The sequence below is a fragment of the Lates calcarifer genome, linkage group LG10, assembly GCF_001640805.2.
Source record: "Lates calcarifer isolate ASB-BC8 linkage group LG10, TLL_Latcal_v3, whole genome shotgun sequence".
Taxonomy (NCBI): domain Eukaryota; kingdom Metazoa; phylum Chordata; class Actinopteri; family Centropomidae; genus Lates; species Lates calcarifer.
The window spans coordinates 22373337-22399024 of record NC_066842.1 but is presented as its reverse complement, the minus strand read 5'-3'; the positions used below and the strand labels follow the sequence as shown (position 1 = coordinate 22399024).

Here is a 25688-nt window from a genome sequence, read left to right as displayed (position 1 = left end):
TTAATATCTGTTATTTACCCCATGTCAGCTACATTTGGATTTTTAAAAAATATTTTTGAACACAATATTTTCCAACATTGTGCTTTTCAGGCTGTGGAGGAACAAAGTGCATCCCAATGAAGCCCACAGGCTGAGTCTGAAGGACAGGAGGCTGAATTTCTCATCCACTTAATACAGTCTGTGTTGCTGGCGGTGGATCTCTGAAGTAGCACTTCATCAATGTCTGCAGAGGTGAATCACTGCTATAGTGTATTATTACTCTTTCCACAAATGGACTTTGAAATTGTTTTCTTCGTAGAATATTCATCATAATGAATGACTGTCATGCAAAAAATGATGACGATCTCCATGCAAAGTTTTTGCTCTAACCTTCATCAGTTGTGTATGTGATAAAGGCAGCAGCTGGTGTCTCTAATAGTATGAATGAAAAGACCACTGTGTGGTTTATAATGGGAGAGAACCCATTTAGATATACTCTACTAGAGATATACTCTATTAGAAAAGAGTTCTGTTTTGGTATTTCTCTAAAATGTCTTAATTTTTTATCTTTATAACTGCTGTAGAAAACATTGTGTCGAAGTACAGATGTACACTTGAATGTCTTTAAAGGATGAATTACCTATTTTTGGGACTGATTAAATGTATGACTATGCACTTATTGGCCTCTAGTTTCACAGCAGTAAACTGACACAGTGATGTTCCTTCACTCTGGTGGTGACACAGTTTTTTGTTGGTTTTTTTTGGATGGTCCATACTTGGTATCACCATGACTTGGGTGTGTTTAACTAGTGCATAGAGATAGTTGAGTTTTATTATATAAGGCTTAAAATGATAATTGAACCTAAAACTAAAATGAAGTACTTGTTAAGAGTTTTTTCCTGGCAACATACTGCTTGCCTGTAACCAACATTTAACATACAAAAAGTGAACCAGCAGGCTATAAAGTTCATCGAGTGTATTTTTGGTGTTTTTGTGAAAACTGCATGTTTTGGCTGATTGTTTTTAGTTAACAGGCCACTTAAGAAGGAAGATACGAGAATTTGATATGAGAGACATTTTCTTATTACAATCATGGGCTTAATACATTTCTCTGTCCGGGAGCTGTTGGAAACTCACACTGCTGTGAAAACTAGAGGCCATGATGTAAAGGATATAATACCACAAGCAGACTCTCATACATTGAGTCACTTTGCACTATAATGGCATTTGCAATAATTAGAGGCCACATTGGTGAAAACACAGTAAATACATGAACTCACAGTGAAGAAAGAGCTAAAGGGAGGACCCTCTCTGTTATCTGCTCTTATGCTCATTTTAGGTTGTGGTCTCTATCATATTTGCGTATTTATTTCTGCTGTTATTATAGAAAGGATTTGAAAGGTTTGTTAGTGGAGTAAGGTGTAGTATGTAAGTTATTTATTTTATTTTATAGCTGTAATTCAAACAGAGTTTAATTTTTTACACAAGTAAATTGTACATAATTGAATTGCTGTGTAAAGTGCTGTTTATATTTAATGGCCTAAAGGAGATGCAACACACTGTAACAATTACAAACGGTGTCTTACTACTGATATTCCTTTAGTTTCTAAGTGTGCTGATAACGTAATGCTTGGGTGCTCAGTTCTGAAACTAGTGAACCTTGTTCCCTTTCTCATTTCTTTTTGTGTGTATTTTGTTTTTAAGGTTTGTTTCAGGTTCATGTGAGAAATGGCCTATATCCCTGACATTCATTCATTCTGACTTGCACTGATACATCAATTGAGAAATAAAAAATACATCTTCAACGGTTTGATTTTTTTCTAAGTGGTATACAAAGGCATGCTTGCTATCTTGATGTTACCTCTCATCTGGCTTCTTCAGTTTGATCTTTGTGTACTTTACTCATTAAATTGAGTTGTGAGTTATAACTGATACTGAATCTTTCAACATCGTGTTTCATTTCTTTCTTCTGTATGCAAAAAAAAAAAAGTAAAAAAAAAAAAAAAAAAAAAGTGAATAGAATCTAATAACAAAATATGAAGCTGTCAGTGTTCTCACTGTTGCTTTTTTTTCTCTCTCTTGTGGTTATGACTGGTACTGCAAATATGGTGCAGTTTCTTCTCTTGCTTTCCTGTGTCAAGGATCCATAGGTGTATATAAACCAACAAAACAAAAACAAACAAATAAATAAAGAAATAAATAACATACTACCAACAGCAATCTTACACTTTCAACATTTAATCTTAGATCCTATGAACATTTTTGTGAATAATGGCAACAACAGTTCTAGAATTATAAATGTACAACAATGAAACACCTAAACCCCAGGCCCTTTTTATGGCAGACATCCTGAATGTCACAGTAGGTGTAGATAATCAAATTTATAATAGCCAAATTCCAGTTAGCTGCCTAGGTTTCAGTGTTCTATTTTTGTGCATGTTCACAGTCACACTGTCGTGGTTCACTGGGACACTAAAAAACAACAGAGCCATTAGTATTGTTACCAACACCTGTGTTTTTCCTGCTCTGAAATGTCAAAACGTCTGCTGTGAAAAACCATTTCAAAATAAATCTGTTTATCATTGTCCACAAGGAAAACCTCTTATTGCTGTGGGTAATGTGCAGTGGTGGAAGATGTATTCAGATGCTTTTCTTTAGTAAAAATAATAATACTATGATGTAAAAATACTGTAAGTATGATATACAGTATAAAAACATATCATGCTCCCTATGCCAGCAAAATTACCTCTCTTACATTATTACTGTATATTATTGGATTAAAATTACTGGTCAAGTAAAGTACCTCAGTGATGAACTCACTTATAGTCCTTGAATAAATGCACTTGGTTTCTCTCCAGCGCTGGTAATGTAGCTGCAATATGCTTTAAAAAGTGACAGAGGTTCCTGAATTAACCACAAGAGAGTGCCAGTGGAACAATACATTTTCCTTAATAAAATGAAAAATACTGCTGTATATTAGTATTACAGAGTCAGAAGGCTATTATTATGAGTATACTAATCAAAAGGACACCGCGAGATACGTCAGTCACACATACATATAATTATAAAGTCTACCAGTGTTACAAAACCCAAAAACAATACCTAGCCATGCATACAAGGTAAATAAATAAATGAAACCCTTTCAGACGGAAGCACTTCAGCGCTGCTTTGACAGTAACACTTTTATTTTGTACGTGAACTCGCCATGCTTCCGGTCTGATGCTTGTCCTGTTAGCTTGATTGAGCCTCGTCCATCAGCGGCGCTGGGTACAACGTAGTCCAAGCGGCGAGAATGATTTACGCTCACACACTGTTGCGCCCTTCAGGATACTCAGGATGAAAATGGAAACGGCAACTTTCACTCTCTTGTAGAAAAAGTGGCTTTGAGGCTTGTTATTTTTATTTAACTCCTGACTGTGCGCAGAGATAAAAGAAATTGTCAACTGAAGAGCGGCAAAGAAGTTGGACGTCATTTGCTGAGGTGAGTGTGACATTAGTTTTCACATTTTGTTCGTCTTTGATATTCATTTGTAATGGTTTAACAATTAGCTTGTGAGTGCTGCTGGCTGTTAAAAGGGATACTGACGGACGCGCTCAGTTGTCATAATGACACTCCAGCCACATTGTGTCAGTGTGCTGGTTAGAGAGGTTAAAAAAGGAAGGATGTGGGAAGAATGTAATATTTTGCTGAGCACCTTGCTTGCAGGGTGAACACCGTGTATGTTTATGAAAGCGAGTGTTGCTGTTTTACTTTGACCTATTTCGTGTTCAGTTTTAGTTGACAGGTCTCTCGGTGATTGCTGTTTACAGTCTGCGCTTCATTTCTATTAGCTCCTTTGGCTCGAATGTGGCAGACAGGACATGTAATTAGACTTAATGACTGTGTGCAGAGTTCACTCTGCTATTAACACGCTATGAAACAGCTTCCATGCTGTTTTGCTCTCCAGTCAGTCAGTCAGCCAGTCAGTCAGCCACTCAGTCACACTTAACCTGCCCTCTCTGTCAGGTTTACCTGCTCTGCCCTCCCGCAGAGGGGTGACTCAGGCGTGGATGTGCAGTGTGACAGGGGTGTGAATGTCTTCAGCAGGGTCAGTACAACCACAGACCTGAACAAAGCTGCCTTACGGTGTTGTATAAGCTAACGTGTAAAGGCACTCAAACATACATTGCTGTGCTGCTTCACTGTACTGCCGTACTAAGTGAAAATGGTCTTTATATACTGGCATCCAACAACGAGGTGATACGGTCTTAACTGCAGGTCCAGGTTGTTTACAGCTGCAGTAAATCATTTCTGGTGGATATGGTATCAGCTTTTGCTTTTGAATTAAAGGAGGATGTTCAAATTGTGTGTTTTCTACCTGCTGTGTCAAAAGTTGGGTAGCTGCTACTCCTTGTGTTTGTTTCTCTGATTATCAGTCTTGATAGTGATAGGTAGATTTTACAGGATGTCCAGCTTTAACCTCTGGCCCAGTGTAACATCATGTTTGATGTCTGTTAATGTGAGGCGCAAACAGACATTTTTGTGTCTTTTAATATTATGAGCTCATCTTGGAAAAATCTTTTTTAATTCATTCATTCATTTCATTATATTTATTCATTTTTCTAAGCTGCGCTGCCTTTTTAATTTTAGGATCCTTTATCATGTCATGATGAGCAGTTTAATCAATCGAACCTTCTGAGGGCTGGGTTTATCTCACCGTCTGTTCAGGACTCCACTGAAACCAGCTACTTGATGGACTGACATTGTTGATATGATTAGTGAATACTGGAGTAAATGATAATGAATGAGTCTGTGAACAATGAATGAATGAGTAAAAGTGTTTCACTCAGTCAAAACAAGCTTTTCAGCACATATGAATGGCTGAGTAAATGAATGAAAATATTGCACTGGTATTTTCAGTACCTCACCACTATCAGTGTGACATCACGGGAGCAGAACGGGAGGAGCATGCCAGTTATGACACATTAGTATCTTAGCAACAGACAGCATCGTTTTAGCATGCCGCTTGGAGAACAAAACCACCTGTATGGACACAAGGTGCTGTGTGGTTTATTCGTCCCTAAAGCTTGTAAAAAATGATTTCAAATATGAGTTATTACTGAGAAGGACACGTTTTTATCACAGTAAAAGAGTGTTTCAAGATACATGTGCTTGTTCTGTCTTTATGTCTTTTCCACTCCTTGGCTGAGGCTTCTCCATTTTCAAGGTTTTGCTATGGCTTTTTGATCTGGGCTCACGACACTCAGGCTCTGGGCACTGTGTGGTTGTTGTTGTTGTTGTTGTTTTGTATGTGTGTGTGTGTGTGTGTGTGTGTGTGTGTGCTCGTGATGTTCTACATTGCTGGTGTTTCCAGAGGGCAGCTATGACCCACACCAGGGCCATCCTGCATGGCCAAAGCCTCACATTTTGAGTGTGTGTTTACAGCTATGTTGATTTTTTTACTCAGTGGTTATTACAGAGTCATTATTCTGCTGAGGGCTGTAAAACCACAGGTGATGTATTATAACTGTGATTTATTGAAGTGTAGTTTTTTTTCCTTATTTCTTGAAAATATTATTCTGACTCTAAAAAGAGGCAAACACTGAAGTGTTACCTAAATTCAACGTATTTCAAATTATTTTGCAACATTATTATATGATGATCTACCTCTGTCAAGCACTGATTTCTCTAGAGAAATGCACAGTCTCCGTAGCAACAGCTGCGGACAGGCAGTGTGCTGTTAGCATTATTTTCTCTCTATGATGGTGTTTCCACTAATTTTTGATTTTGACAACTGTCAATGCAAGATACACATAACACACACATGCACCTGTAGTGTGTTACATAAGAATCCTAATGAGTAACTTCATGTTTTCCTGCACACCAGCCATCAGTATGTATATGTATGCTATGTGTGTAACAACATCCTACTGAGGTTGGTGATCCCCTTAGTTTTCCTCTGGGAAAATTGTCAGGTTGATATTTTTGATGCTGAGAGAAAAGTCTCAACTACTCAGATTTGGTACAGACAGTCATGTTTCCCTCATGATGAATTGCAGAAATGTTTGCGATCCCTTAACTTCTAATCTAGAGCCATATAGAGCTGCATTGATTCTTCAATTAATCAATTTAGTTGAGGGAAATAAAATTAATTGCCAAGTATTCTGATAGCTGATTAATCTTTAATACGGTTTTTTAAGCAAAAAGGAAAACAATTTCATTGTTCTGTGTTGTGACAATCTGCTGTGCTGTTCTTGGTGTAAAGTAATAGTAAATTTAGTATTTTGAGGTTTTGGACATTCAAAACAAGGCATTTAATAATCTCAACCTTTCTTAGGGTCTTCTGATATTGCTGACATCACCACGGTTACAATAGTGAACAGTGTGTGTGCAAATCATTAGCATGTTAGCATGCTGACATTAGAATGCTAACAGGGTACAGCCTCACAGAGGTGCTAGAATGGCTGTAGAAACTTTGTCTTTTTATTTTTAAATATCTGCATTCCTGTATTGATCATATTTGCATTATTGAGAATCTGTTTGGCTCAAAACTACATCTTTCTCTCCAGGGAGTTTTTATTCCACACTCTAGATTCAAAAACCATCACTGAGCTTTAGTCCACATTTTCAAAACTTTATATAATACTGCTTAAGATTTCAAGGGGCACCCCTGGTCAGCCAAGAAACTGCCAGTGTGGGATGGCGTGTGGGTGTGTATCAAACTTAAATTTCTCTGTTTCTTTTCTTCCAGGGTGAATAGTTGTGACCTCAGACGATGGCCTACACTCTAGGCTCAACCACCGAGGGCCAGACGCGCAGTGTCGGACCTCAGCATTGCATCACACGGGTGGAGCTGTCCGTCACTGCAACCAGCCTGCTGGACCGAGATGTAGCCTCCAAGTCGGACCCTTTCTGTGTTCTCTTCCATGAAGTGGATGGAAACTGGGTGGAGGTAACTGATAGATGAGTGGGAGGTAGAGGGGGAGAGGGGACAAGAATGAAGAGACATGTTTTATTGTGAAAAAATGAGTTGAAAACTGGAGAAAAATCAGGGGAAGAAGAGAATGGCAGATTGAGGAGAAAAGGCAAAACAGAGAGTTAAAATATTAGTGTTTGGATCAGACCTTTTTCTGGTGCTTCTCCATGCTGTGTTTCAACTCCAGGGAGGTCGAGAGAGGAGGATAAAAGCGAGGCAGAAATAAAGAGAAGATTGCAGGGAGGACGGAAGATTTGAATAAGTGTTAGAAGTGCTTTCAAGGTTATGTTCACCATGCTGGGTCTTCCAGCAAAGGAAAAGATAAGAGGATTTTGTTTGTTGTCTATGTTACTTTGTAGGCTGTATATATTGTGAGCCAGATCCAAACTCATGATGTCTTGACCATCTGGCATGAGCCCTGGCACGCTGAGCCCAGTGGGATGTTGCAAGATTTGTTATCGTTGGTCCAGCGTTAGCCTGATACTGTAGACCTGGTTAAAGGCACTTTAAATTAATAATATAAGATCCCACAAGTGCAGCTCTCTTCTGATGACAGAAATGCCAAACTAGATAAGAGCTATTTTAGAATCCGTCCACATTACATAGTTTGTCTCCTCACTTACAACCTTCGATTTGGCAAAATTTATAGATACAAGTTTCAACTGCTATTTAATTTATGTATTACTGGTAAATGAATTGTAATTAACAGTATAGAAAGTCACTTTTCCATTATACTGTTCTCTCTTTTGCAATGGATTTGCATTTGGTTGGGTAAGTTGAAAATAAATGAAAATTCATAAAAAACAAAACAAAAAAGAAAACAGATGAAACTTAGAAGAACATAAATAGTCAACATTTTGGAAAGATAATTTAGAACTTGCCAAAGTTTAATTTAGAAAAATCTAATACCTAGTCATGTGATACAATATAGCTCTATATCCAGATTCCTGGTTGTAATTATGACCTGGATGTTGACATGAATGGTGTTTACAAGTGGAAACTGGTAATTACAGTAACATGGTGGACCAGGGCTAGCAATCAAAAGTGCACACCAATGGTTAATCTACTCAAGTCATTTTGATTATCAGACCTCCTCTCACAACTGTGTGTGTGTGTGTGTGTATACAGGCAACACCTCCCCTCACTCTGCTGTTAGCATTGTGGCACTTATTAGGACAGGGCAAACTACACCATTCTCATTGCTACATGGAGTTCAGTGATATTATATAGTCTTCATTGACATTGACATTTAAGTTATACCTAACTATAGACTTTATACATTACATACTTTATAGATTATACAATACTTATAGTGTTCCGGCATCAATCAGCAGGCAGAATTCAATAAACATCAGATGACGTTAATGTATGATATATTTCCATGGTGTAGGAAGAGAAAAACATGAGCAATAAGTTGAAGATGCTGAAGAGGAACGTGGTGATGAAGTTTTGGTGTGTGTAGGTTGCTGCCGCAAGGATTTTCTGAAGCGAACAGCTGGTCAACAGGGCAAGCTGGGTTTTGTGTATGTGTGTCTATGTGTGTGTGTAGGCAAGAGCCTCGGGTTGTAGCTAGCTGTCGGTCAGCAGGGCATGTGGCTCTGATGTGAAATTGCCAATTGTTACTATGGCAACGGGAAGGGAAACAAAAGCTTAGTGCTCCTGGAGTGAGGGAGCGATGGAGGAGGCGAAATGAGGCCCAAACCTTTTCTTGGATATTATCCACAGCTTGCTATTTCTCTCACATTGCAGCGTTCTCACTTTCTCCGATCCCCTCCTGTTAGCTTTGTTTTCTCTCTCCATCTTTCTCTGATTGTCTTTCTCATTTCTGTCACCCATCTTCCTCTCTCTGTCTCACTTCCTGTCTATCTTCGTCTGTCTTGTGAGATAGAGGTGTGAGAAGCAGCTGGGTCCATCGGGGGGAAAGAGAGAGGGTAAGAGAGGGTAAGAGTGTGAGAGCGAGGAGGTGTGAGAGAGGGAGATGCCAAAAGGGTGGAGGGGAATACAGGGTGAGGGGAAAATTAGCAAGAGAAAGGGAAAGAGCGGCTGGAGAAGAATAAGAAAAACAAAGAGGTGAGAATGTGAACAAACGATAAATAGAAAAAGAAGTGAGGATGAAAGAAAGTGGTAAACAAAGGAAACCATGATGGAAAAATATGATAGCAACTAAAACTGGTGGTAGAGAGGCTGTGTTAGGGAGGCCTACATGAGAGGCCTGTAGAAATGCAGATTTCAGAAGTGCTAATGACGTGGCACCCGTTTAGCAGACTACTTGGGCTATTTTCTAAATCCTCTGATTTTTTTTCTCTCCAAACTCGAAACCCTAATGCTAATCTCAACACGTGTTATGGACACAGATATACGCCTGTAACACTGCAAGTGAGAACTCACATGCAGTGTGATGTTTTACCACATACAGTAGGGATGCTAAAATTAGGGGGGTTTAAAATCAGATCTTTAGCAGGGTTCTTCTGTAAAGTGCAGCCTTATGTAGCCATAATGTCACTTGCTTGATCAGTTATTCAGTTATTTAGATAATGAACTATGTTTTCCTGTTACATTCCTGCCTCATCATACACTTAAAGGTAGGGTTAACAATGGCAGTCTAATTTTGTATTCTATATCTCCTCATAGCTCGCAAGTTGCCCTTTCTGTGTGTGTGTTTTAAAAAAATCTGGTGTTTCTACACAGCCCTGGCTCTAGAATTGGGATATAAATGAAGTAGATCAGCTCAATCCATTCCAGCCAATCATGGCATTCATTCTCGTGCAAAGGAGATGGGAGGGTATAAAGGGGTCAGTGGGAGTGAGAAAAACGGAAATTCCTGTAGATTCTAACACTACAGAACAGAGATGGAGTAATGGCAGACAAACAGCCTAAGAGGAAATGGACAGAGGAATATGCATTTAAAAAATAAGGCTATGACAGAGCCAGGAGGGCTGTATTGTTTTGTCCCGTTCTTGGTGTGATGTTAGTTAGATTAGGAAGCGAGTTGTGAGTCGCTGTCTGAAGCTATTGTGCTAGCTCTGAGAGACCGTCTCGCCCACTCTGCATGATAGCTTTGCTGCAGATAATGTAACACACAACCTAAGTACTCCATCGGTGTCCACTGTGTATTACATATATATTTGTCCTTACAACATTTGCAAAGGCTTTTAAAGACACAAAGACCTAAAAACAAAAGTTTGCGAGCACAGTGGGACTGACATATAATTTGAAATGCTATGCCAGGTCAAGTTACCTTCCTTGTTAGCTAAGCTACACTTCTTGGCCCTTTACGAGACTTGTTACCAACACTGTATACATTCAGGGTTATAATAGTTAAGTGGATGGGAAATATCCCACTGTATATATTACACCATGTGTAATGTGACACTAATAGTTACAAACCCACAGTGAAATATCACACAACTGGGTTTGCAGAGCGTTTTAGCATCTTTGAGCTCATTGTTTCCATTTTACAGCACACAGCTTTAATGGTTTGGTTCACTCTCACAGCTCTCATCGGCATCATGTTCAGCAGCAGACTTGATTCATCAAATAGACACAAACAGGATTCCAAAATAATTCTAATGTTGCTCTGTACCCCCTGGTAGTGTAAATAAGCAATGTCCACAACATCAACTTTTTAAAGGTAAAAATATATAAATGAGTGTAATTGTGTGTAATGTTGTGTGTGTTTTGGTGCTGCAGATTTGTTCAAGTGCTTCCTTTTTAGCAACAACTTCTCTAATGCCTGTGTTTGAGTGTTTGAAACCATTTACTCACCCTCATTTTACTCAGATGGGTCATCAACAGTTTTTTAAATTCCTAAGTGTACAGTCTCGCTCCAAAGCAGGCATACATTTACCATGGATAGTCAAGGTTTTACTTATAGGTGAAGCTTGTAAATTAAGCTGTGGGACTGTAAAAATCACATCCAAGACACTCTGATGTGGCTTACTTTAAACAGTTTTGAGTAGTTTTGAGTAGCTCCATGAATAGACAAACAACTTTCAGTGACCACCAGCTACTCAAACAATTGCCCACCAACTTTTAAACACTGGGAAATTGTGCTACTCGTAAAGGAGATGGCAGAACACAGACCAGCAAGTCAGGCAGAAAAAAAGACAAACAGCGGGATGTTACTGAAGCTTATAGTATAGCATAGTCTGTATGTTTGACTACAGTCTCAGGACATTCTTGTTAGTAAGCTATTATTGCATCCTGCTTTTTGTATTGTTGTTATTGTACCATTTGTACCACAGCCAACAAGGCCTTTTTTTAGTTGGCTGTTTTGTCAGTTTCTTTTTAGTCTCATTTATCTGATAGTAAACACAGATAGATAATAATAGTGGGGGGCAGAAAGAGGATAAAGTGCTACAAGGGTCTGATTCATTGCCATAGCACGATGAACCAGGTCTAAATCCACAGTGACACAAATGTAAGACATGCATTTCAGCCTGCCAGCCTTCCATGATGCCCAAGTAATATCAGTTTTTAAGCCACAAAGTGCAGCCACTCTCTTGTGCTCTCTTCCCATGCGTCAGACAGATGGGTAAGTGCTGTAAGCACCGTTAGTAGGCTGAAGTTAAATCCCCCTTCTCTCTGAAGTAGGCAATCTGCAATCTCTCTCTTCTCAATTCATCAGTGATAACAATATCTCCAGAAATGTAAGATATTTTGTATTAAAGGTACCTTACATTTATATAGTTATTTGATATTGTACTCAAAATGAAAAGACTGTATCATGTCCGACAACAGTGGAAATTCACACACATTAATCAACACAAAGTACATTTTCCATTGTGACACCATGCACAGTCTACCTGTTGAAATGAGAAAAATAAAGAGACAATGCATGAAAAAAGGTAACACAGTGTAAGAGTCTACAGCCATGCTAGCAGCTAACATCAGCATGAGGCCATGCTCACAATGACAATTTTCATTACCTTATAATATATATAATGTTATAATGTTTACAGACTGTGGTAAGTCCATCCATCCATCCAGTATCTGCCGAAGACAGGCCTGCTAAATGTGTAGCTCAGCTAATAAGGAAGGTAACTTCACCTGACATAATATTTCAAATTATACATTAATTCCACTGTGCTTGCAACTTTTGTTTTCAGGTCTTTGTGTCTTTAAAAGCCTTCACAAACATTGCAAAGACAAATATCACAATACAGGTCAAACAACGACAGAGTGCTTAGTTTGTGTTGCTGAGTGATTAGCTGCAGTAAAGCTAACATGCACCACCTCATATGCATGAGTATGAGCGCCATGATTGGCTTGAATGGATTGCGCTGATCCACTTAGAGCCAGGGCTGTGAAGAAGCACCTTCCAGCACACCACAGAAGGAACAGCTAGTGGACTTTGTGGAGATATTCTTTGAATTTGAATGAAAGATTAGACTGTAATTGCTAACCAAACACTGCAAACTGAACAGCAGTGAATACCAGCTACCCCACTTATTAATGTTCAGCTTTTGTTGATACTTGTTAGTGTGTTGACTCAGTAATAAGGTTGTTTTTGAGACTACAGTTACTTGTTGTAGTTGTGGAGTGTAATATGAAAAGGTATTTCTGATCTAATTTTTCTTACAGTTTTACTCACAGGTGTCTTTCAAAAAACATCATAGAATCAGTAATTGAATTGTTTCAATGACAGACTATAACATTACAAAATTAAATCAATATAAATCATATGCAGGTGTTACTATTTTATGTATTGTTCTACTCATCATCATAGTTAATTTAACCTCTGTTTACTACGTGATTCCTGTAAAGTGTGTGCAGGCCATGTGTGATGCAGGCTCCTGCCCCTAGCATTACTAAAAAGGACCAATAGGTGTGTGTATTAGAAACACCAGTACTAACTTTTATACTAATGGCATTAACATTTAGTGTTTTTTTTTTTGTGTGTGTGAACTAGTTCAGGTCAACCCAGTAAATTTACCTCCAAACACTGCAAAACTACATCACTGAACAATGTAAATCTGACAACAAACAATGTAAATTAGCAGAAGGACTGATGTAATTCAGTTCCAGGGTGTTGATGTTTCATGGCTGTCAGTTCAATGACTATTCCAAATATGTGTTTTATATTCAGAAGTAGTGACAGGCTAAATGTATATTGACCTTGTCAAATGCCGTATAAACACACTATGCAGTGTGTCCTGGGTGAGTCAGAGTGGAGAGTAACATGGCCAGTAAGTATTAGTCATCCAACCACCTGGTTTAGTGGACCCGGAGCAAATAGCATGGCTCTCACAGTTCTCTTACAGACACCCACACACTCTGATTTGTCTGTGCACTGTCCAGACTATTTTTTGAGCCATGAGAACTCATCACTTGTAATACTTCAAATCTGGACCCGCCTGTGAAGGGTTAGGATTACAGACATTCATGGTTCCCAGAGCGTGAAGCCTTATTAGTTTGGTGATCCCCTGATGCCATCAGCTTAAAGTTTTCACTTTTCACTGACACAAGAAAACTGTCTAATATTTTAATGTAATGATATAACCATGTTACTCATAAACATAATGGGGCTCTATTTTTTGTTTGCCTCCACTAAATAAAGTGACCAAAATACAAAGTCACAAAATATTGTCCACTTAAATACAAGGACTCTGAGCTCCACACTCCCTGGCAAGGTTAATGTAAAACTGGCTTATCCTATAAGACCTTATTATTATCCCACTGAATACACAGGTCCAGTCACAGTCCAATTAAACTGCATTTGCTTAAGTGATTTTTTTTCTTAAGCATCTGTCCCTCTCCTTGTTTCTTTGTTGTTTAGCTGGGTCGCACTGAAACTGCTGTAAACAACTTGAATCCAGTGTTTGGAGTGAAGTTTCAGGTGGACTACCACTTTGAGGAGATCCAGAAACTTCGCTTTGCCATGTTTGATGAAGACAAGTGTGCCACACAGCTCTACGAACACGACTTCTTGGGAGAATTCATTTGTACGCTGGGAGTGGTATGGGATGATTTCTCCTTTCCAGTCCAAAATTGGTTTTGTATGAAACAGGATGACAGATGAGTACAGATTAGTTGCCATAAGAGGTACAGTTTAACAGAATGACCTAATGTGGGAACTGGGCAACTAAGAAATTGAACTAGAGTGAACTGATTAAGGTAATTGGGTTCAAACTATAGTTTAGTTCAAAACCCGTGGTTCAAACCTCTGTAGTTCAAACCCATATTTTTTATTTCTAAATTTTGTCCTGTCCTGTTTGTCTCTCTGTTATTCACTTTGTTCACTAGATTGTGTCAAATAAGAAACTTCACAGACCATTGATCCTGGCCAATGGGAAACCAGCTGGCAAAGGATCCATCACGGTAAGTATTATTGTAGGTACTTTCTGTATATCCTGATGTCTCTTTCTTTCTGTCTCTCCTGTTGACACACTGAATACACACTGTACCACATCATAAAAGGCAGTTGGCCAAGTGAATGCAGTCACCACTGTTTACTATAATAGCATGGTTGCAAGGGTTGATGATGATGACAGTGAAGATGTTACTGAGGTTGCTGCCATTACTGTTGTTGATAAGTGTTGTTGTTGCTGCTGATGTTGATGTGAATGTTAATAGTTACCAGTATTTTTGTAGCAGCTAATACTGTGCTGTAAATGTTACTTTAGATAACAGCTCAGGAGCTGTCTGACAACAGAATCATCACTTTGACCCTGAGTGGGCGTAAACTGGATAAGAAGGTAGGCTGTTAGACCCACACACACACACACACTCAGGATGCAAATGCAAACACACATACACACACACATACTCTGAATAGATTCAGGCATTACGTACTACTGCTAAGCCCACACAGACAACATTCACTGTAAATGTTTTCACACTCTTCACCTTTGTCCACCAACTAATGGGCTGTCAGGTGCACTGATAGTTGGAAGTGGAAACCATGTAAGATCTGTACTTATTTTTAAAACAGTTTATTTTCAAACTTGGACCTATGAAGTAGCTGCTGGTATATTTTGAAGGGAAGACAGTGGGTCAGAAACAGCACAGCTGAATTGTGATTTGAACTAATGCTAATGCATGCTGTGCTCCCTCTGGTTAAACTACCAGAATACACACAAAGCACAGTCATTTCAGGAGCTCAGAGTGTTTAATAAAAATGTTTGTAAGGATTGGCTAATTGGCAGAGCACACATGGAGGCAGGAATAATCCTCACCCATTGTATGGTTTATTTGCAATTTATACCAAACAAAAAAAAAAAAGTTCATGATGGTTTTAGTGAATAGAAATAGAAAAACAAAAACAAACAAACAAAAAAAGATTTTAGTTAACACTTCTGTGTTAAAACAATGTGAATAATTACTGTTACTGTTAATTACTATTACTCTAACCACCCAACATAGAAATATTAACAATATAGGTTTTATTACAAAACAAAGTTTCCCTGTCTACCTTGCTCAACATGGTGCAGTCAGATATACCTTTACAACAGAGCCACTGAATCTCCCACTTCCTTTGTGACAATCTGGACCTTTAACAAGGACGTAAGATGGAGTGGAGTACATATAGTAAACTGAATTATAACAAACACATGAATTTAGAGTGACTAAATTAATTCAAATATATGTCTGTACATGTATGTGCATGTACGAGATATAGTTATTAAATAACGAGACTGATGCTGTAATACAATGTTATTGAACATAAACAATCATAATTTTTCAGGTCTTCCCCTAATCAAAGCAGTGCAGTAGGTCTTCTTTGGACACTTCTGTTCTTTTCTTAACTTCTGGCTCAAAACGTGTTTCTTTGAGCACAGATTTGATCTTAGGAAAAAGGAAAAAGTCACACAGTGCTAGATCAGGTGAATAGGGAGGGTGATGAACCACTGTGATTTGTTTTGGGGCCAGAAACTGCTTTTCCTTTTGATCAGGAGTCAGAAGTTTTGGGACAACTTTGGCACACACTTTTGTCGTGTTCAAATTTTCATGCAAAATTTGCCAAAGTGTCTCTTTATCAATGGAGACCATTTCTGCTATCATTCTTATACTGAGTCGCTGATCATTTCAAATGATTTGTTCAATTTGTTGAATGTTTTCAGAAGTTTTTGATGTTCATGGGCACCCAGAACGTTCATCGTCTTGGACAACCTCTCTGCCTTCACAAAATCTTTTGTGCTATTCAAACATGTGCATGTGACAGTGTTCCCCATACAATGTACAAAAAGATTCAGCTGCTGTTTTGTTCAATTTCACCAAAAATGTCAAGTTAATGCGTTGCTTAACTTTTAAGCTAATCATTTTCCAACGCCTTCGCAAAATCATGTGCACTTCAATCAGTAGCTAGCAGTGAACTAAAAACATCACTTATTGGAAACTTACAGCAGTTGTGAGTGAATACCCAACCTTTAATATATAACACTGACTGTGAACCACATGGTTTTATCCTTATAATTGCAGTCTCGTTATTTAATAGCCATACCTCGTATGTGTAAAATATGTCTGAAGGAGTACTGAAATGACTGCACCCAAAATAATTCAATCTTAGCATGGTTACTATGCAAAACCCATGTACTATATCACACAGACCTACTAACAACTTGTGAAATATGAGAGTATGAGAGTGAGTATTGTATGATAATTTAGCCTTACATACACAACTAGAACAAAAACTCTGTTTTGCTGGAATAAAATGATATAATTGGAGGAACTAGTGTGTGATTTGGCCAATGTCCAACCCGCTCTCAAGAGGGTTCAGATTAGCATCATGACAACATTAATCAACAGAAAAGACTTGTTAGTGAAGTAGAATGACATGATATACTATTAGCAGTGCAGTTGGCAAATTGTGATACAAGTGTTACTGTTTGACTCAACAAACTGTGTCTATTCTGTGCAGGACTTCTTTGGGAAGTCAGACCCCTACCTGGAGTTTCACAAGCAGGGAGAAGATGGCAAATGGATGCTGGTGCACAGGACAGAGGTGAGTCATGGGTGGGGATTAAAAGCACATGTCAGCTGTCACTGTCATGAACTGTCATTGTCAGTTAAACCAGAGGGTCATACACTGCAACTTTAACAGTAAGTGTAGAAAGCGATTATGGGATACTTAGGTAATTCTACTGCATCATATATCTGCTGTAATTTAATGTTAACTTGTCTATTTCTCTGTCTGTAATGTCAGGTCATAAAGAACACTTTAGACCCAGTATGGAAACCTTTCACTGTGCCTCTCATTTCTCTGTGCAATGGAGACGTGGATAGAAACATCAAGGTTAGTGATTTGAGCTTGTACTTATCCTGTTAGAAAACCGCTGTGGTGGGAAATCTCTTCTTTATTAGATGTTACAGACTGATGATGGAGGGAAGGACGGGAATTGGTTAGCTTAGCATCAGTCATTTTATTGTGTACTGTAATCAGCTCCTGTGTTGTGACTATAAATATCATTATTCTTTTACAAAAAATCAATTTCAAAAAAGCATTTCATAAATCCAGATTGACATCCATGTAAATGTCATAATTAAATTAAGCACTGATTAATTTTGTTGTGTATGTAGTAGTGTGACACTTAAGGAGAAATGTAAAGAGGGCAAAAATAGAGGAGAGATGGCCACTTGAGTCTCAAAAAGGAAACAAGGCAAGCTAACCATGTGATGGAAAAGATGATGGTATGATGTGATGTGCTCTACTCAATGACAGGTTCTGTGTTATGACTATGATAATGATGGAGGCCATGACTTCATAGGAGAGTTTCAAACCACGGTTTCCAAGATGAGTGAGGCCCAGAACTCAGTAGAGGTAAAAAATGTTTGACATTATTGCTAATGAGTACAGCTTAGAACTGTACATTGTCAGTTATCCAGCTTTGTTTACCCTGTAAGATATTTGGCTACAGTGTAATTACAGTTCTGTGAGTTTACAGTAATGTGTCATACTATGGGACGTACCTACAGATGTGGTTCAAAAAAGAGCTTACAACCCATTTCCCATCAGACCCAAATCTTCTTTGAAGCAGCACACACATAACTTGCCCAACAGTAGTATATTACACTAACATGCTAGATGCACACAAGCTAGCAAGCTAACTATGACTATGCTTACATGTACTGTATGTGTATAATGACTATTATGGCCTCACTGGACTGCTAATGTGGTTATAGATGATATAAACTTGATTTAAACCCACACATCATCCAGTTTGTTATGCTACAGCTAAGTTCCTGAATCCTTTTGGAACATGAGATAATGGTTTGATTTTGAAACACTAAAATATTTTTACATATCTAAACAGAATGAATCTGAATCAGTTGCAGAAAATAACTTAAAATCATGCTCTGTCATCAGCCGGTGGATAGCAGGTTTTTGAAAACTGTTTTAGCAAGCCACAACACTTCCCTGTACTGGCTAATTTGCAGTTTAAATGCATTCAACAATGAAGCTGGAATAATAACGCACAGATTTGCATTGCTGCATTTTTCGCACATCGTGGCATCTGAAGACCGGTCGGGCCTGAAGTCTGAGCTGCTAATAACTAAATACTGTTGAGATTTAGTCTTTTCACTTTTGCATTTCTGTTCTACTAAAGATGTAAAGATGCAGGGATCAGAATACAGTTCATTCATTAGCAGCCCTGTGCGTGCTTGCATGTTCATCCGTGTGTGTGTGTGTGTGTTCATTTGTGAAACTGCATGTGTGCATATGCCAAAGCAGCCTCATGGCTTGTTCTCCCACTGAGTCTCTTCATGTGTGGTAATGATGTTAGGGGTAACACAAAATAACAAGCAAAAAAGACAGCATCAGGATGGAGAGATGGAGGATAGAGAGCGAGAGACAGAGGGTGTGAAAAGAGGGATGAGAAAATGAGAGGTGCTTTTGAGATGTAAAACAGCCTTTAGCTGAGCCCTAGTAACACGACAAGGCATTTAGAGCTACCTGTCATATGAATCACCAACTGACTTAAGGCATGTGAGTCTGTGCAGTGTGTTTGTGTGTGTGTGTGTGTGTGTGTGTGTGTGTGTGTGTGTGTGTGCAAGTCTCAAATGCCTCTGTGGATCAAACACATTGCTATCTAAAGTGTGTATGTGTGAGACGTACAGAATCAAAGACAGGCCTAATCTTCCGTTTACTTTCATCTTTATCAATTAAAATCAATTTTGTGTTTTTAATTAACAGTATTGTCACACCACTATAATTTGGTTAGCTTGTAATACATCACCAAGTTTGACTGTCAAGTTGAAGTTACTGTAGGCGGCGTGTGGAAAACATGCAGATCCAAGTCACGTCTCTCAGTCGTCTGTTCATCTCTTCCCAGCACCTCTTTCCAGCTCTGCTGTCATCTCTACATTTCCTCTCGTTTTCCCCCGCCTTATAACTTTTTTTTTTCGAAATTTCCCCTCTTCTGATTCCTATACTTCTCATCTTTCTTGCCTCTCCTGTGTTTCTGTCTATTCAGGTGGAGTTCGATTGCATCAACCCCAAGAAACAGAAGAAGAAGAAGAATTACAAAAACTCTGGGATTATCATTGTGAAGTCATGTAAGGTGAGGATGGATGGTATGGATGGACAGATGGATGGAGCTATGGTCTAATCATGTTTTACCAGAATCAGTGTTTGCTTTATAATTGTAATCCTTGGTTGTATCAAAATTATGACTACTGGTATTACTATTTGGGGCAGATTGTGTAGATAATACGACTGATGGTTATTTTCTCTCTGTTAGGATATAATTAGCTTGGCACATTACACACTGTGGAGGTAATGTCTCCCACATCCCAAATCAATTTTTGCATCTCTTCACATGTCTCCCCGTAGAGTATTTTGCATCTTCCTCTGGGAAAACTTAGTAGAACTTTAACACAGTTACAGTGAGTCCACAGTTGTGGTATTGCAGTAATTACTGTAAAGTAGAGATCCTATGATATTTTCAATATGATCAATATGATCCTGGTACTCTTCTCTCTCTCTCACTACACACCCACACACACACGTGTACATATATATATAAATAGTCACATCCAAGCTTTCACTTTTACTTTCACACTGTCATCATTTGTCTGTAATAGCTGTTGAGCACTGAGACCTATTGTGACTCCACTCGTGACTAATAAATTTTGATGAAAACCATGAGACCTGAGATAAAAGAGGCTAAAAAGCTGCACGCTGTTAAACAGTTGGGTAGTCTTCTCTATAAGTTCAGCTCTGCATATGACATTTTGATTTAATATTAATTTTAATTAATATCAAAAGTATCATGTAATGCAGGATTTAAGCTGCCTGGAACAGGTACATTTTCATTAAAAATATCATTACAAAAAGTTATAGCCATTAAAATTCTGAGATGGAAGAAAAACTAACTTAAGATATCAAACAAGCCATTCAGTTTTTTCTCATGTCTTGTCACTTCATAATGACCTGTCTTACACTCGACTCAGTGAAACATTTGATTAAACCATTATGGTTTTGATCAGCTGACACACTTCTAACTGGGCGTTCATAACTCCCTCTGAATAACTAATTAGTGTGGGAGCTTTGAGCCCCACAGAGGACACATTAAGCTGGAATACCGAGTCTTTAGATGCCTATTGGAGTGACATTAAAGCTGTGTGCGTGTGATGACAAGCTTTCATAATTGATTCTTTTCCTTCCGCTTTTTTTTCATGATGCACAATCATGAACATGCCTTTGTACAGACACACACATACACATACTGCACATGCACAAAACTGCTAATACAGTAATTATATTTGTTGGCTGCCGGCAGGGATTAGACTAATGACAGTAAAATCCATGCTAAATATTCATTGAAATTGGGGTGGAAATTGTGTTAAAACAAGATAATAATTGGTTCTCCATTGGTGGTACCTTACATCAGAAAAACATGGACTGTAAATCTAATTTTATGGTTCTGCTCATGAAAAGAGTTTATTTTTTTAATGTGCTGTGTTTAGTTGGGTTGTTTTGTACTAAGCCTGAGTCTGGTCTGTGCTGTTACAATCAATAAGTCAAAAAAAGCTTTCAGAGGAAAAACTGGATCAGACATTGTACCTAAAGTAAAGAAGTGGAGAGTCTGTGCTTTTATTTGTTACTGCGTATAATGTGGTGAGATTTACAACAGTATTTTAACGCTCTGACTCGCAACAGATTATCTCCTCTTTTGTGGCTGTTGTTATTTTCCTTGTTTTCTTAATTTGCCCACTGACTCTTGTGTCTCTAGATTACGAGGGACTACACTTTTCTGGATTACATATTGGGAGGGTGCCAGCTCATGTTTACTGTGAGTATTATATTAGCATGCCTGTTTTTCTGCCTCTGAAATGATGTGATAATGAGATACATGTTTCCGCATGCTTTACTCTCGAAAATGGATGGAAAACATTCACATTTTCTGTTTTCATCTCCTGGGGTTACAGCTGGATGATCATTTACATACAGAGAGGAAAAGTGTGAGACACAAGAAGATGTTACCCGGAGACAGAGAAAATGAGCAGAGTAGAGAAGAGTAATGGGGTATTGTGAAACACTGAATTGTGGCCACTTGAATTGTGAAAACAGGAGGGTCGATAGAACAGAGGGGGGAAAAAAATCACAGATGGATGCAAGAAAATGACTTGAAATGGTGAAAACAGTGTGAGGTTAAGACATAGGGATAGAAAAGGAACAGGACATAGGAAGGGAGAGAGACAGAGAAGCGTCATGGTCTATTTTGGTCTCTTGTTAGGAGAAACTCATTTATGTCCCTGGTGATGTCACACCTTTGTGTGTAACTGAGTAAGTGTGGTAGAAATGCTTTTATAGTAGCCAATCACACACACATCCATAGACACATATACACATACACATGCACACGCACAACAAACACACACACAAACTCACAGTCATTGAGTAGTTTTATTATTATCCAGGGTGTTTTTTTGTTCAATAAATACAACTCCCTCTCAGAACTATTCAGACTGGCTCACTGTTACTCACGCTAATGCACACAAATTCTGAAACCACAGGCATACTAAGAAAAGACACACAGCACATCTACAATGAGAGCACGCACACTGTGCCAAATATATATGTCCCACTGTCCCTTTTCTCCCCCAACTTTGAGAGGTAAAACCAGGCTTCAGATGGAGCAGGACACAGATAATGTAGTTTGCCTGATTTTGTGGCATTTTTCTAAAAGTATGTTCTGAGATTAGACACCTGTGTGCAAACATATTGTGGAGGCTGAAATTACCTGCAACCAACAATAATTCTCAAATGGGAAATTCAGTATTATGCCCTTTTCCACAGCACTAATTCATTCAGCAACATATACAACAACAGAGCCATGTTATACTCACCATTCTGCTGTTCTGTTTTATAATAATGTCATTAATTTTCTGAACATCTCAAAACATGACTCCACTGACGTGTCCTGTACCATATTGTAGCACTAGCTGTATCTGTATCCCTCTTGTTCCTTTGAAGGTAATGCTGTGATTACATGGAGCATTTTTTTTGGGATCAAGGTCAAGGACAAAAGAGCTGTTGTGTAGAGGTGACTTTACTTCTTTGGTTTTGTCAGAGATGCTGTCAGTGTTAGAGGATGTGTTCTATATGTCTTCTGGGACAGAAAGCGGCTAGATTCCATGTTGCATTGTTGAGGAGCGCATTCACACAAACACAGACGATGACAACCTTCATTTTCAGCCTGTTATTTTCACCTTGTCTTATTGTTGGAAATGAGGCTTTAATTCAAATACCATGGTTATTGTTGCCATAGTGACACTTTGTGCTGTTGATGGCAATGTATGCACCAAGATGAATAAAAGGGAGAAAAATATGTACATGAGAGAAGAAGAACATAAAAGCAGAAAGGTATAATATATGTTTCTCTGTTGGCTCTTTTCCACCAAATGAGCTCTGGTTCTTGAACTGGTTCCATTCAGGATTCTTGGAAGTGTGGTGCTATCAAATCAACCCGACCGCATTTCCACCAGTTCTGGGCGAAACCATTGTAATCATGTGTCATCGCTGCAGGGGCTTTGCCCATTGTACAACAGAACTCTCTCCAACTTGAAGAATATGACACACCTACTGATGTTGTCAGCGTTCAAGCTTGAAAACCTGTTATCTGTCTTTTGGTTCCAGCTGGGAACCAACTTTTCAGGTATAAACCAATAAACCAATTAATTAATTAACTACTGCAGCCAAATTTCAACCTAAGTTTTGTCTAGATGACACATCATACCCTCTATGTGCTGTAATGTAGTCCCCACTTAATTGCTTATTTGCTTATAATTGATTCTATTAGTTACTGGATGATAAAACAGTTGTAATAAGAGTGGGTAATTCCTTTCGTATGTGCTGTGGTCAGCTCTTGATGACCAGTTAAATCCAGAATGGAGAGTTTTGACTTGACCAGTGGTGACAAGCTTTGAAATTTCAAGCCATTAGGACTCTCTGCATTCAGCCTGCTCTCTTTTGGATGACTGAGGTGAATGAGAAGCACTCTCCCCTCTGTCATCAGCCAGCAATCGAGTGACTCAGTAAAAGGTTGGACAGTGTTGGGCGGCTCTCAGACGTGGAGCTCTTTCACTGTTGAGTGTGTACATGTAAGGATGTTGCTAAAAATGCCAACATCCAACGTAATGTGTTAAATAGATATGTCACAAGCTGCAGAATTTGCAAATGGCTGCTTGCAGTTATTGACTAAGAGACTGATGCAAATATTTTAATCATCTCCTCACTCCAGGCCTTGCTTATTTGTAATGAGCAGAATTTCAGTGCAATTGGAACATTTGCCTGTTCTAGTGGTGATGAGATGAGCAAATTTACGGCAGGATGGGAACTCTTAAATCCTCACTGCTCCCTCCTAATCTTTTGCCTTTTGTCACAGACCTGCAGCTCTTTCACTGATGCACACACACACACACACACACACACACACACACACACACATACCTAATACTGTCTTAACACAGATACTTCCTCTCCTGCTTACAGACTCATTTACATACACACATGTGAGCACAAACATATAATATCCTTTTCACACCTTCTCTCCTGCTTTCACACTTCACACAATGACTGATTTACACGCAAACTCCCAAACCATGACTTTGGCACACACACACACACAAATCCACACACAGTGTCTTCTTCATACAGACATTATATCACACATACTTTGGCACACGAGCCATACTGTATGTGTGCACATACACATACAATATCTTCAAACATGCACTTTCCCTTCTTATTTGCACTGACTGATTCAGACATGCTCACATCACATATAATCTCATACAGTGACTATATCATTGATAACATCGTCTTCTCACATACACACTGCCACTTATATGCATAGATTTTACATACATACATATACAGCAAAAAGCAGGCATGTACAAAAACACACCAGCACAGTCACACACGCATGCAGAAAGAGCTGTTCTGCGGTGTTCAATCAGACTTAGCATGGCTCTAATCCTAATCTCCAGGAAAGGAAAGTCTCTCCTCAGGGCTGTGGGAGCTGAAGGAGAGAGCAACATTTCTCTGTTACACACTCCAACACAAAAAGACAGCCTGTTACTGCTGATGGGCTGTTTGTGAAAGACTCACTTCAGCTGAATTATACTGTTATTCATATCTTATGTTTGATATCATGCAGAGCTGTGTAGAGCATAACTGGTTGTAAGGGATTCTCGTCAGTGGAGAGCAGAGTGTAAGAGATATAGAAGACATACAGAAGCTACAGTATATGTATCACACAGTGGAAGAAACCACCTCCCGGAGTACGAGCTTATCATAGCCCTCTGCCTCTGGCTCTGACGGCACAAGGTCCTCATCTCCTTGTACTCCTCCGCAGTAGCAAAGGAGAGCATCTGCTGTAAACTGTCATATCCATCATTACCAAAGGGGTGAAAACAATTACATGAAATGTAGTAAGTCTACAGCATTTTAACTCATCTTGAATAAAACCCAACAGAGTACTCTGACCCTGTGGATTCATGGAGTCAAGCACCTTCACAGCTCAAGATATTAGTAAAGTCAGCATCAGCTAAGAGTCAGAGCTGAGTTTTTTTCAGTCAGTCATTACAAATTAATATCCATCCATCCATTATCTATACCACTTATCTGTAAGGGTCGTGGGAGGGTTGGAGCCAATCCCAGCTGATGTTGGGTGAGAGGCGGGGTACACCCTGGATGGATCACCAGTATGGATTAATATGTATGTTATAATTTCCTTCAGCCCAAGGGAGTATATTCAGACTGCTTCTTATATTCAACCATCAGTCTGGTTTACTTTTAAGAGATGACCAAGACAAGCACCACAAATCCCACATTTGAGAAGATCTACCCTTAAATGTTTTGGCATTTTTGCTTAGAGAATGATTGAAATAATACCAATACCAATTATCAAATAGTTTTAAATTGTCTTACTGCTAATTGCTTATTCAACAAATAATTGCAGCTCCATTATACTGCTTAATTCCCAAAGTCTGTACCAGACCAGATGGTACATTACTTTGCAGTTAAAATAACACTAATGTGGTGTTTTAGTGAGGTCTTGAGGTGGAATACAATTGTTATTCTGAAATTTTAATTCAGATAGAAACTATTCACATTTGGTTATCATGACCAATTCTTTTCATGACCAACACTATTAAAAATGGGGCCAGGTCACAAATAATCAAGCCTGACAGATAGATAAGGATAAGGAGTTAGGAATAATAATAGTGAAAAAAAAACACTGCTAATGAAAAACACAGTGAATGTGACAGTGATGGGAGTTGAAATTACCTGTACTATCATGGCTC

At 38.7% G+C, this 25688-nt stretch overlaps 2 protein-coding genes across 2 annotated transcripts in view; both read left to right on the top strand.

The window, feature by feature from the left end:
- nlrc5 (NLR family, CARD domain containing 5) overlaps window positions 1-1784 on the top strand; it is a 29804-nt gene extending 28020 nt beyond the window's left edge. Inside the window, 1 exon segment of the mRNA XM_018703509.2 lies at window positions 91-1784. Within this exon segment, the coding sequence (XP_018559025.1) occupies window positions 91-172 (82 nt within the window). The 3' untranslated portion in view covers window positions 173-1784.
- Window positions 1785-3186: 1402 nt separating this feature from the next.
- Window positions 3187-25688, top strand: part of cpne2 (copine II) — a 43790-nt gene continuing 21288 nt past the window's right edge. Inside the window, exons 1-10 of the mRNA XM_051073574.1 lie at window positions 3187-3460; window positions 6711-6911; window positions 13714-13893; window positions 14181-14255; window positions 14561-14632; window positions 16795-16878; window positions 17080-17169; window positions 17596-17694; window positions 19349-19435; window positions 21110-21171. Of these exons, the coding sequence (XP_050929531.1) occupies window positions 6735-6911; window positions 13714-13893; window positions 14181-14255; window positions 14561-14632; window positions 16795-16878; window positions 17080-17169; window positions 17596-17694; window positions 19349-19435; window positions 21110-21171 (926 nt within the window). The 5' untranslated portion in view covers window positions 3187-3460; window positions 6711-6734. The remainder of the gene's footprint in view (window positions 3461-6710; window positions 6912-13713; window positions 13894-14180; window positions 14256-14560; window positions 14633-16794; window positions 16879-17079; window positions 17170-17595; window positions 17695-19348; window positions 19436-21109; window positions 21172-25688) is intronic.